This window comes from Drosophila mauritiana, chromosome 3L (assembly GCF_004382145.1).
Source record: "Drosophila mauritiana strain mau12 chromosome 3L, ASM438214v1, whole genome shotgun sequence".
Classification (NCBI taxonomy): Eukaryota; Metazoa; Arthropoda; class Insecta; order Diptera; family Drosophilidae; genus Drosophila; species Drosophila mauritiana.
This window is the reverse complement of record NC_046669.1, coordinates 4,021,720-4,035,399: the sequence shown is the minus strand read 5'-3', so window position 1 is coordinate 4,035,399 and position 13,680 is coordinate 4,021,720. Positions and strand designations below refer to the sequence as shown.

Here is a 13,680-nt window from a genome sequence, read left to right as displayed (position 1 = left end):
TTGCAAACAAGAATTTATAACTAACATATTCTTTTTATATATTGTTGAGGGTGTGTTCTTTTCCTTATTTATAGAATATTTTATGATCTGAACGTTATTTTTGTTATGTTTGAATTTCCAATAATTACATGTATCGACTTATCGCTATTGCTAAGAAATCGATAAGTGTAAGAAATACCAGGCCTAACTGTTGTGTTTTGGCGCCCAAGATACGGCCACACTGCAGCCCCACGCTTCAATTTGTTTGTGCGAATTTGTGAAATTGTACATAAAATGCCGGAAGAACCAGAGAAAACGGCGGACGACAAGCGCAGTCACTTGCCCTGGATTGAAAAGTACCGCCCCGTGAAGTTCAAGGAGATAGTTGGCAACGAGGATACCGTAGCAAGATTATCAGTATTCGCCACCCAGGGAAATGCACCCAATATTATTATTGCTGTGAGTTTGTGAGGGGTAAAATTAGTTAGGTGGCACTAATTGTGATCTATAGGGTCCTCCAGGCGTGGGCAAGACAACCACCATCCAGTGTCTTGCTAGGATTCTTCTGGGAGACAGCTACAAGGAGGCTGTCCTCGAGCTGAATGCCTCCAATGAACGAGGAATCGATGTGGTCCGCAACAAGATCAAGATGTTTGCTCAGCAAAAGGTGACATTGCCGCGGGGCAGGCACAAGATTGTGATTCTGGACGAGGCGGACAGCATGACGGAGGGTGCCCAGCAGGCACTGCGCCGGACCATGGAGATCTACAGCAGCACCACTCGTTTTGCCCTGGCCTGCAACACCAGCGAGAAGATCATAGAGCCTATCCAGTCCCGCTGCGCCATGCTACGATTCACCAAGCTGTCCGATGCGCAAGTTCTGGCCAAGCTCATCGAGGTGGCCAAGTGGGAGAAGCTCAACTACACGGAGGACGGACTGGAGGCTATCGTGTTCACTGCCCAAGGTGACATGCGACAGGGACTGAACAACCTGCAGTCCACCGCCCAGGGATTTGGCGACATCACTGCTGAGAACGTTTTTAAGGTCTGCGACGAGCCCCACCCGAAGCTCCTGGAGGAGATGATCCACCATTGCGCTGCCAACGACATACACAAGGCGTACAAAATCCTGGCCAAGTTGTGGAAGCTGGGCTACTCGCCGGAAGACATCATTGCGAACATATTCCGGGTCTGCAAGCGCATCAACATCGATGAGCATCTGAAGCTGGACTTTATCCGTGAGATTGGCATGACCCACATGAAGATTATCGACGGTATCAACTCGCTGTTGCAGCTCACCGCCCTCCTGGCCAAACTGTGCATTGTCGCAGAGAAGCATTAGATTTAATATGAACTATAGGTTAAAGAAATCTCACAGATAAATAAAATTGGAGATGAGGAATTTCTTTTCAGTATTGAATACAAGTGTACCTAAATTTTAAATTCGGTACCGTTAGTTAACATAGTCTGTTAAATAATATATCGCCACTAATGGAGTGTTAATTATTCGCTTCTTTGGTATCGCGAGATGAAATTATCCCATAACATTAGAAATGATCATTACTTTTTATACATAAAACCGGAGTTGGTTTTGATACATAAAAACTAATACGTTAGTTAACATTTCTAGTATTTTCGTAGAGCACACAACCATACAACAGTACGGCCGCATTGAATAGATTATCGCAGCACTACAGAGCTGGCCACACTGTTTGCAGCGCTAAAGTAAAGTGAAATATGGCGAGTCTTGGGGGCCAACACGGAAATATTTCGACTAATCCAGAAGGTACGCATTGAAAACAACCCGCTGGGAGTGCGAAATCGAAGGACGAATGCCACCGCGTCGAAAGCGATCGAAAATCGGCCAGGATCTACGCGTTTTCGGGGCGTTTTCAGTGGCCAAAAAGTGCTGGTCGACTGCGCAGCAAAACGGCACTCACACCACGGCCAAAAAGCAAAAACGGAGTGAAGAGAGTAAAACGAAGAAAAAAAACAGCGAGGCGAGAGGCAGAGAAAAGAAAAGAAGAGAAAAGCCGAGAAGCCAAAAGTGTCTGCCCCCTAGAAATGGGGGATATATGTATTTCGAGTTCCCCGATTCCGAACCGGAGTTTTGAGTTTATAAATAAGTTCCAGTCGGAAAAGTCGGAGGAACAAGAGAGAGGGAAACATACATTATTTTCACGTACTTCTCTCTGCCTCTCTCGCTTCGTCATCGCAGCTGCTGCCGTGCTTTTGTGTGCGTGCGTGTGTGTGTGTGTTTTTGTGTCCCCCTCCTTCCTCGCTCTTTCGCCTTCTTGTCACCTTTCCTTTTTGCCAAAACGCAACGGCAATTGATTTTCCCCACACACGAAAGCCAAAAGTCCGTGTAAAACTCCGGAAAATCGCAGCGAAACTCAATCGTCCATTTTTCTCGTACTTCTTTTGCAGTGGAAAACACAGCCAAGCGACCCGAAAGTCGCGAGGGCAGCGCCGAGCGAAAAGGTAAGCCTTCTATGCGGATTATCTTGCGAGTTACATAAAATCGGCACCAATGTATATCTCACATACGCACAATATGTAATCGCTATAACATTCACCCATAACTCGAACCACAGCCCACGCATTCGCACCTGCCAAGATCTCGGGCTGCAGCGCCGGCGCAACCTTGCATTGGTTCGCCCAGGTGGGCGGTCAAATCTCCGCCAGCGAAGACGACTCTCAAGGTAGTTGGCATTCCATTCAGGCTGCTCCAAAGTCTTCCACAGCCACGCCCTGATCTGTTCCGCCTCCAAAACGAATGCTCCGAATGCTTGCCGCATGATCTCACTAACAAATAAGGCCCAATAGTCCGCCTTATCGCGATTTTAACCCACGGAATACCACTGTCACTGGTCTATTGCAAGTCTTTTATTGCTGTTTTTCTAATATGAAAATCTTCTTATCTATTCTCAACCAGTGACACGCTTTAAATCACATTAGTTTCTTAACTGCCTAGAATGTTACACACAAAAGTGGGTTAAAAAAAACTCAAAGCATCTTGAACCTAACACCTAAAAGATCAAAATGTTTTATCTTAATTTTAGATGGCAAGTGGAGAATTCAAACTCTTAATATAACAATTTTCAAAATATTTATCGTTATAATTGACTACATCATTGTGAGAATGCAAAACAAGGAATGATTAAGTTTTCGGGAATTCGAACTTAATGACAATGTTCTTAAAGTTTGTTTACTTAAATTGAATATTTTTATTTGTTACATCTTAAATAATAAGTTAAAATTGCTAAAACCTAAAGAAACCACTCATGTTATTACGAGAGGCAAAAGAAAATGGATTTTATAAAGCGAAAAATAAATTGCAATGTTCTTGGCTTTCCAAAAACACAAGTAAAGTAAGCATACAGTGGGTTAAAATCCAGCAAAATTTGCCTGCGACCTTGACAGCTGATAATTTCCCGTTTGCAAGATATTTTCGCACCTGTAACTGGCAAAAAGATTGACTTGCAGTTGTTCCTTTGTCGTCTTACTTACGTCATGAAATTCCAAAAATATCTTAACCGATAAGGCGATAAGAACCGTTTCCCAGTTCGATTATGCAGACTTTGGCAGCCAAACCGCATGCTACCAATATTATTGTTATTATTGTTTATTTTTTTTGCATTTTTCCTCCTCAATGTCATTTCAATAGAACAAAATGTGCGCCTGCATTAGCAATTTGCTTTCTATTTTCCTTTTATCATTTTTGTGTTGTTCGCCCATTTGGCACATAGGCAAATTTGAAGCGGGGGCGGCGGTATTGTTGTTGTCCGAGTATTTGTGCCATATTTGTTATTGTTGCTGCTGCTAGTTTGTCAATTGACCCACAAAATGCGAGTGTACATCGTCGATGACGTCAGCTCTCGGCTCTCATGTAAATAACTCGCCGGCAAAAGTCGAAAATTGGGGTATAATACTAGACATATTAAGCAGATATTTATCGATTTTTGTTGGGCCACAGGTAGCAACTGATGAAAATATTCCCAGTTTTATTTGCTTGCGAACCGTAACTTGTTTATCCAAATTCAATTTATGCCCTTATAAGTATGTGCGAATTCGAATCTCTATTCATTTTGCTACACTTTTAGCGTCCAAAGACCGTGAGGAGAAACTGAAATATGCCCGCGATCGCCAAAATGAGGAGCGCCACCGGAAGATCGAGGAGCTCCGCGCCCAGGCCGAGGCCGCCCAGCGCTACCGTGAACAAAAGGAGGAGGAGCGCCGTCGACGCATCGAGGAGATCCGTACCCGGGACACAGAGAAGCGCCACCAGGTGGAGGAGCGCAAGAAGGCCATTTTCGAGGCCGAGAAGGAGCGTCGCGAGTACATCCTCAAAAAGAATCAGGTGCGTGCGTTATCGCTTCGATTCCATTGAACTCCTACTATAATTCGTATTCTTGATCTCCCACAGGAACGCGAGTCCCGGATAGAAGTCAAAAAGCGGGACAGAAACTCCATCGGCTTCGCTTTTGGCTCCTCGACTCCCCGCCTGCTGGATGTGCCCGCGGATTATGGTCTGGTATCGCCCAGTGCCTTTTGGGGTCAGCGGAGGTGAGATCCGAATGAAAGTTATCTGAGCACAAAGCCAAAAGCTCACACAAAACGCGCACGCTTATATGTAGCCATTCATAGCTATCTAGACTAGTATATATTTTGGCCGATTTCATATGTGCTTTGCGCTGCACTTGACTAATTATCGTTGTACTCTGACTGACATGGTAAATTAGAGCCTGGACTTTTCATTGCTTAATTATTTGTATCAGTTCTTGAACTTTTAATAACGTAATTGTTTGCCAAAATATATAAATCACAATTAGTATAATTATTGACTTAGTAGATGTCGCGAAATGAAAGCAAATAATTGGCTAACGTAAAAATAAAGATAGTGAGCTAGTAGCCAATCAATTGTTGTGAAAAAAAACCCATTTCACAATGAGTAAGCAGATTTTCATTGTAAACTTTGATATTCTTAATGGCAAATAGCTAATTGTTAGCAAGGCCATATTCAGGCAATTTGAAGAAAGTTTATATTTTGAGCTTAGATATTTGATTTTGAGTACTAAACAGGATTCCCCTTGCAGGTCCACATCTATATCGAACGTAGCGGGCGCCTCGCTCACACGTCGAAGTTCAGAGCGTGAACTTGCCGACAGTGGTGCTAAGAAGCGTGCCTCCTCATCGACGGACCGACAAGATGGTGAGTCGCGATGCCCCCGGCGGCACTTGAGTCATCCCCGAAACAGATATATACACACTCTTGAACACTCCACACTCGCTGAGACACCAGACACACATAATGAGATTAAATTTTACTTTGCAGTTATCGTTATCGTTACCTTAGACACTCGTAAATCTTGTAATTGACAAGTCCCAGTTATTGTTTACATGTGTCCCGCAAACCGGAGATTTCTATAACCTCTACCATGTTATCTCCCACTGTGCCCAGTTGGTGTACATGGGAATTACTATTATTGTGTAGATACAAACCCCTAGCACCCACAGACTTCTCACACGGCACGAACACTTCTGCTCCCTTCTTCTCTTTTTTTTTTTTTTTGTTTCTTGTATTTGTTTTCCAATATGATTTGCACCCAAAAGCAAACAGCAATCACACCTTTGTAACGTTCACTTCTATATTTGAAACAAATCGAAAAAAACTACCGACTTCACACAGATCACCGACGCAAGTCTTCCTCCATGTACGAGGTGTTCAATTGGGGCTATTCCAATGACGAGCCGCCCAAGCGGTTCTCGCTCTCTATCGCCGGCAGCGAGATAAATATCGATGGGCCGGCCAATCCCCATCCGCCGCCCACTTCCAAACAAACAGCCAACGCGCACAGACCTACAAATCTCACAACAACCACAGCAACAAGCACCACTACTGCAGGCCACAACAACTTTAACAACCATAACTCGTATCGTAAGGGTGAGGGTTCTTCTACTCTTCTCAGCTCCTCCTTCTCGTTCTTAACCCTTCTCGTTCTGACCCCGTTTTTTGTTTTGCCGTAACCCCAATGCCAAACCTAACCCTGTATTCGTAACCCCGCCGTAAGCTCGTAACTCTCGTTGTCCCTACCCCGTAACCCAAACCAATGGCATGTCTTGAGCTTCTCAGTTTTGCATGATGTTTTTACGCCCTCCAGATTGTACAGATCCCAAACGCTCTTCGTTGAAACTAACCCTCGAAAGCAGGATCGACCGTCTGTAAAGAATTCAACGTATATCCCCAACAGCATGGTTATTTTGTACCGAAAGTGTTTACACTGGCTGACTGTTTTTATTAACCATCCTAAAACTAATAATCTATTATGATTGTAGCGAAACCATGAGGAGTATCAGTGTAAACACTTAAGTTTTAGCTATTTCGCTTTTGGTTTCTATCGTTCCTAGAGATTAAGTTTTTTCATATATAATTTTGAGACCGAAATCGCAAGTGAATCATTCGGCAGTTGCATCCAAAAATCGAATATCAAAATCCAAAATCATGTACAAAACAAAAACCAACAACCCAAACCCGAATATTGCAGAAGATAGCGTTGACTCATCACCCATGGTGTTCCGAAGCGTTTACCGCAGGAAAACGGACCTCATGCCGACAATACCTAGCCCCCGAGACGGGCATTATGGTTCGCGAGGCTCCCTGAGCTCCACGCCGGCCAGAACCCCAGGTAAGACCCACCCAATCGATCCTCCAGTCCATCCAACCGACACACTCCCATAGCTATCTGAATCATGCTCATCCAGCGATCAGCTTCATCGTCTATCTACGCATCATCAGCTCTTCATTCGACATCCCTCCATCCGATTAGTTGTGTTTTCTTTTGGTTTAGCCCATTCCGGACCAAGAGTTGCCCTTAGCCCCTGACTTTTACTGTCGTTTCTCGGGTTCAATGCTGCTTCGGCAGAGATATAGTGAGAAAATATGGAACACTTTCTCTTCCAGGCACCTGAAAACACCAGAACTTTATGCCACGCACTTGAAACACACACTGTAAAAAACACACCAGCCACCTGAACACACCTTTTTCAAAACACACCTTGTACACACCATTTTGTAGCCCAGTTTGTCCACATCTTTTTGTAAAGTCTTCCTGTAACTGCAGTTGCGTTCGAAGTAGTAAAAAAGTTATAAAAGTTATATCATAAGATTTAATATATATAATTAGGGGATTTTTTTTAATGTCCTCGAATATTATTTCGAACGCAACCGTGAGTAGTTAAGCGTAGCTCCCTAAGGATCCGCAGCCAGAACCAGGCTCGAAAAAGATTCACGAAACCAATTTCAACTTTCAACTGAACCGCAGGACGGGCCTACTCGATGAACCGCTTGGACCAGCTGGCGCAGCCGATACGCCGCAATGGGGAGCACATGCGGGCGATCCTGGAGCGGGAACGCCGCGAGCGGGAGCTGGAGATGCTGGACGAGACCGCCTCGCTGGGCGGAGGAGGGGGGCGACGCGGTGCGGGGTCCAGCGCCCGTGCACGGCGGGCGGGAAGCGCCGGAAGCGGTAGCTCCAGTGCCGCCGGCATAATGTCCCGCAGCATGACACACCTGGCCGGAGGAGGTGGCCAGCGGGAGCGCGGAAAGTACTCGCTGGGAGGCGGCATATCGACCAGCTTCCGGCCGCTGGCCAGCGGAGCCGGAGGGCAGCGGGACTCCACCAGTAAGAGCATGACACAGATTAGCAGTTGGTCGGTTTATGGCAGCACAGCACCACAGCAACCACCACCCAACCACCTGCACCACCTGCGCCAGTCCACACTCGGCCTGCAAACTGCGGCAACTAAGAAATACCTCCAGTCATCATTTGCCTCAGCCTCATCCTTCAACTCTGCATCCTTCCGCGCGAACGCGACTGGGCGTGGCCGGCAGCAGCAATATGCGATCTCTACTAACCCCCACCGTTTTCTCGATCTCGATCCCAACTCATTGTTGCTCATGAACTCTGCTAGTTTGTTAGTGAATGCAGGTGTGTGCGATTTAAACAAAAACCTAAATTACAACCAAACATCTCGAACTACCAATCAAAAAACACCAATCCAAAGAACACGCTAGCACCACCACCACACTACTCACTAAATCTAAAATCTGAATCCTCCGCAGATTGCGGATAGCGTTGTAGCCATCTACTACCCATTTACTCGAGTACCTACTGATAGCCCCCACCACAAACCACTAGAACAACAACTCGCGCACCGAAATTGGCTAACTTGAACTTTCACCACACTCCAAAAATCGAACTCGTACACCCGCATAGGCTTTGGTTTCCCGGTTCCCTCGGTTCATAGAGGACATACGAAGAACGACCGATCAAGTTTGTCTCTAGTTCATCTGAGCAGCAATTTGTGATCCACTTCTCATCTCACGCGGTTTGATGTTAGTCAATTACATCCGCAAGTCCGTTTATGTGATATTTCCAGTAAAACACACGGTGTTTTCATTTGATAATCCCAAACCACATTTTAAACGTTTGTAAGATCTTATAAAAGAATTTCAGAAACATACATATAGACTCCCAAAGCGGCGTATTTGTCAAAATTTCAAATTATTCGAGATCATCATCATCACATTGTCATAATAGATCCTTTTCGGAGCTTCCCTGGTCCATATTGTTTGCTGCCTGTCGCCGTCTGTCGGTCGTTTTGTTCGTATGTATCCATAGTTACACTTGCTTTGATCGGGTTTTATTAGATGGTGAAGCGAAACTTACATTTATTTAATTGTTATCATTATTATCATTTTGATTTATATTTCTATTTATTTAACATTTTAGCCATATCATAACATTGAATACGCATATAAACATAAGTATTTATGGGCTCAGTTGAGTCTGGGTACTAGGTATATGATCTTTGGTCCTTGGTTTTATGTTCTGTATCCTCATTATGTGTTCGCTCGCTATATGTGTACGAATTGGCATCTGTTGGAACTTTGGTTAACTTGTGTCCTACATTTGGTTTTGTGTTTCCCCATGTTTCCCCCTGCAATAATGGTAAACTCTGGTGACGGTCACTACTCACGTACGCTTTATTTGGTGCTCCACATAAGCTCATCCATATTGACACCCCCTTGACCCCTGTAATCACTCATTCTGTAACTGTTCTAATGAAATCTGGAATCTCTAGGCTCACGATCGGGAAATGCCACGCCCGGCGGACACTTCAATAGCTCAAGGCCCGGCAGCGCCATGTCCACATCGACAAACATGTCCACATCCGGGCTGGTGCCCAGGCGACCGGCAACAGCACCCCGAAAACCGAGGCCCGCCAGTATCGCCGGAACGGGCATGTCCCTCGAGGGTAAGTCCGCTTGAAGAAAACTTAGAACGTCAGACATGAAACCCTTAAACCCCGTAGAGATTAACAAACTCAAGAGGGATCAGAAGCCGCCCGTGAAGACGACAGCCGCCTCGCCATCCGCACAAACGACACCCAAACGAACTGCAAACCTTATGTCCACCTCCCTGATCGTGACCTCCAGCTCATCGCGGCTGAGCAGCGCCGAGAAGAAGACGCCCTCGAAGCGGGTAAGATTCGTAGTCCTTTGAAGCCCATTACGTTTATTAAATCGTATTTGAATCTACAGGAACCTCCGGTACCCAAGGCAGCATCAGCTTCAAAGGCGCTGCCAAGTCGCACGGCCAGTTCCGAGCGCATCAGTAGGCTTACCAAGGAACCGAAAACAAAGGATACCTCTGCAATGACTAGGTCGATGATTGTCACCAGCAGCAGTACCTCCACCATCACAAAACCAACTCCTGCACCGGTCGCACCCGCTTCCGCTCCAGTCCCTGAGCAGAATGGTGTGGCCAAGGAGGTTGAGAAGACTCCTGCAGATGAGCCAGTTCCTGAGGCTGAAGTTCCTACCGAGGCTCCTGTTGCTGTTCCATCAGTGAGCAAGGCTGAGAAGGAAGCATTGAACACTGAGAAAACGGAGGAAGGGGCGCGTCAGGAGGAGGAGCAAACTTTAGTGGTGGAATCTGTGCCCGAAGCTTTGGTTACCTCAGTTAATGTAGAGGAAAAATCTGATGAGGGCACTGAAAAGGAGGTGCCTAAGGCTCAGGAGCAGGCTGCGCCCAAGAAACCATCGCGCAGCAAGGAGAACTCCGAGGTGCGGGAACTGACCCCACCAGAGGGTGCTGATCTGATGACCGCTTCGATGATGGCCAAGAAGATCACGACCGAGGAGGAGGCCAAGGCCGCTTTGGCCGAGAGACGACGCCTGGCCCGCGAGGAGGCCGAACGACAGGCGGAATTAGAGCGCCAACGACTGGAGGCTGAACGCCTGGCAGAGATCAAAGCCCAAGAGGAGGAGGCGGAGCGCCAACGCCTGTTCGAGGAGGAGTCCACTCGCCTGGCCGAGGAACAGCGCCGCGGGGAGGAGGAGCGCCTGCGCAAGGCCATCGAGGTAAGTTGGCGACGCCCAACCGGAAACAAAGAAAACAAAGGAGTCTAATTTATTACTCACTTTACTTCGCAGGAAGCCCAACAGCGTGAGGAGGAAGAGAAACGACGACGCGAGGAGGAGGAGAAACAGCGCGTGGAACGTGAGGAGGCCGAGAAGAAGGCCAAGGAGGAGGCAGAGAAGCAGCGCGTCGAGGTGGCCGAGCGCCTTAAGCGAGAGGAGAAGGAGCGCGAGGAACGTCGCAAGCGGGTGGAGGCCATCATGCTGCGCACCCGCAAGGGAGGCGCTGCCACCACACCCTCCAAGGTATGTTCTAGCACTGGAAATTTACAACCAAGCGTTGGTAAAGGCTCGTAAATCTTCAATTCATTGAACCTATTCAAATATCTGTTTTCAGGACGCTAACGACAAAGCAGCTCCTGCCGCACCGGCTCCAGAGAATAATAGCAGCAGCAACAGCAGCGTCACCGGGAGCAGCAACAACTCGGCTGAGGGCTCGCCCAGCACAGCAGATTCCACGCCAGCACCAACGGCAACGGAAACTGTCCAGGAGGCGCCAAACAGTCAGGCGATGTACGAGCAATCGGTGCTAGACAAGGAGAACTCGCTCATCAACAGCTTCTCCACGATGATCATCGATGAGAATGCCAAGAACCTGCAGCAGGTGAGCAACGGCAAGTTGCTGGTGGACTTCGAGAGCACCAACACTGTGCCGGCGGTTGCCAACGGCAATGGACACATCGAGAATGTCAACAACAAGAAGTGAGTGGAGGGAAGTGGCATTCTTTCAATTATTATTAACGTTCAACAAATTGTAGTGACATCAATCTGCTGCAGGACGTAGTCGCTCCGGTCGCCACCCAGCTGATTGACCTGAGCATCGAGTCACAAGATCTACACCTGAACAATAACAACAGCTTGCTGACGAGCACAGCGGCAACCACCACGCTAGTCACTGCTGATAGTCACGAGAATAAAGGTACCATTGATTTCATTTATTGCTCATAATCGTCCTTTAATGATCCTGTTTCTACCAACCCAGATATATCGCTGCTGTGAATTGGATGAGGAAACCAAACTGATTGTTTTCTAAACCTAAATCTTGATATAGCTAAATGTGTGTGGAGTCGGAGTATTTATTTATAGGATGAGATCTATATAGGAATGCGAGTGGAGAGTGCGACAAATTATGGTTACTAAAAACAGGAAAACGTAAAAGCTTATAAAAACCTATATATTTAAACGTACACATTATATAGATAGATCTGAATCAGAATCAGAGCGGGAGTAACGATAAGACCGATCCCGAGCAGCTGCAGATAAAAATTAGTTAAGAACTAAGACAAACCCTAAAAGAGAAAGCGTGAGATATGGTGGGGGTATCCTCCCCAGAGATGGGGGATCGTTTGCGAAGCAATTTAATATCAAAGAAATCTGTTTGTGAAGTAAGCTAAAAATGAACATTTGATGCAATTTTCGATTCGAATCGTTGCGTTTCGATCTAATATAATTACAAACTCGCTTCAAAAGTTGAAAGTGCATGCTTACATTGAGTATAACTTGAGCCAGAGAGCAGGATAAACGCTTGGGCCGACGCCGAAGCAGCGTATATAATTGAAAATTATATAAAATTAGTAGACAAACCCCTAGTATAAACAACAACGCGAGATTCTACGAGGCACCCGAGCAAGCAATAAAAGAATACGAAGACGCGGTATCCACATACCATTAACCCATCCACATTTACAGCGCCTCACTGCTAGGAGGGCATATTCGAACCCCCTCTTATTTTTTGCCCAACTTTGCACAGTTGTTCTGTAAGTTAAGTTTACTACGTTGAGCCAACGAATCGTGAGGTATTATTTATTAAAACAAAACGAAACAAACGAAAAAAAATAGGAAAGAGGAGGAAATAAGGAAATTCAATTGAAATTATTTGCTGATACTGTTCGCAGCTAGTCGAGCAGATACATAGGTAGCCTGTAAACAATAAAACAATTACACGCGGATATATACACCCACTGTAATCACAGATGTCAGTGCTTGATATACACATGCCTAGGTCTAGTGGAACTGGTAGTTCTACCACGTTGTACTATTTGTAGTAGGAGTCCCAAATCTGATTATGCTTATGTCACCCTTTATTATAGGAATGTTCTCTGTATATTATTGCGTCTCTTTTGCGTCTACAATTATATTTTTTGGTAAATGATTTTTATATATACTTATACACATTTATATTTGTAATTTGTATTTATCCATGTGCAAAAATAAATTATGATGATTATTTTTTAAAGAGTCGTCCCCCTCGAAGCATGCATAACAGATTGTAAAAAATGAATCGATTTATATATAATACCATCCCCCATAGTCTACGAAACTCACCACACACTACCCACTTGTATCTGAGCGAAAGGGCCTTAACAATTAGTAGGATGCATGATCGATGTATGCAGATCGGTTATAAAAACAGATATAGCAGGCAGATTCGCATGCGAAAACCGTTAATAGAATAATATATTATAATGGCAATATGTGTATGCAACTAATAAGCCCTAACTTCTAGTTAATTACTGCTTTCCTATGTTATAAACCTAATGGCGATATAATCAAAACAAAAGACAAGCCCACATAAGTCAAATGTGTATGCTACCAACATAACAAACCTTTGAAGATCAAGCTGAATTATGTATTTCTAATATTAAATATCACACACCCACACAGAAAACACAAAAAAAAACAAACACGACAAATAGAACAACAAATTATACAAGCAATTCCCTTATTTATTTAGAACCACACTGAAACACTAAAGAAAGTCGCTTCTTATCGTAAATCCACAATTGCATAATTTATACGATTAAACAAAATATATATTTATGTGAATAAACTGTAACTAATTCTCAAGGCAACCATCCAAATGCGATTTGCTACTTCTTGGCTTTCAGAAAGTCCCCCAAAAATGTCACGGTCATCCGAATGGAATGCTGTAGCAAGAACCTCTCGATAAGGGGGAACATAGGAAGTTTTCAATGGAACTTTACTCTGGCGAATCTTATCGGATAGTTAGTACACAACCAAAAAGTAGTTGTTCACTTCTATTAAAATCATGGAAATCAAAATGATTCAAATCCCATATCTTTTCGAAGCCCATTCAAAAAACAAAAGTTACTTGCTAAGAAGGCAAATGAACCGGGAATATGAAATTAATACTAATAATAGTGTAAAATTGTTTCCAGTGCTCGATAGTTCCATGGTTTATTGTTTAAAAAACAACT

The 13,680-nt window shown here is 44.9% G+C and overlaps 2 protein-coding genes across 19 annotated transcripts; both read left to right on the top strand.

Annotated features, from left to right (window-relative positions):
* Window positions 1-204: 204 nt before the first annotated feature.
* LOC117141963 (replication factor C subunit 2) lies at window positions 205-1,399 on the top strand. Its single transcript, XM_033305760.1, has 2 exons — window positions 205-438; window positions 491-1,399. Exons 1-2 carry the CDS (start codon window positions 274-276, stop codon window positions 1,319-1,321), a joined length of 996 nt encoding a protein of 331 aa, XP_033161651.1. The 5' UTR covers window positions 205-273; the 3' UTR covers window positions 1,322-1,399.
* A 260-nt stretch (window positions 1,400-1,659) lies between these two features.
* Window positions 1,660-13,146, top strand: LOC117141960 (ensconsin). Of its 18 annotated transcripts, none has more exons than XM_033305742.1 (16): window positions 1,660-1,765; window positions 2,407-2,460; window positions 2,574-2,681; window positions 4,092-4,339; window positions 4,406-4,545; window positions 5,076-5,191; window positions 5,669-5,923; window positions 6,525-6,665; window positions 7,302-7,967; window positions 9,124-9,297; window positions 9,355-9,524; window positions 9,584-10,405; window positions 10,478-10,708; window positions 10,800-11,164; window positions 11,221-11,381; window positions 11,445-13,146. In XM_033305742.1, exons 1-16 carry the CDS (start codon window positions 1,717-1,719, stop codon window positions 11,459-11,461), a joined length of 3,717 nt encoding a protein of 1,238 aa, XP_033161633.1. In that variant the 5' UTR covers window positions 1,660-1,716; the 3' UTR covers window positions 11,462-13,146. The 18 variants fall into 18 exon arrangements, with proteins under 18 accessions (XP_033161633.1, XP_033161638.1, XP_033161631.1 ...); XM_033305747.1 differs by having other exon boundaries at window positions 4,083-4,339; window positions 7,302-7,661; XM_033305740.1 differs by having other exon boundaries at window positions 4,083-4,339.
* The last annotated feature ends 534 nt before the right edge of the window (window positions 13,147-13,680 follow it).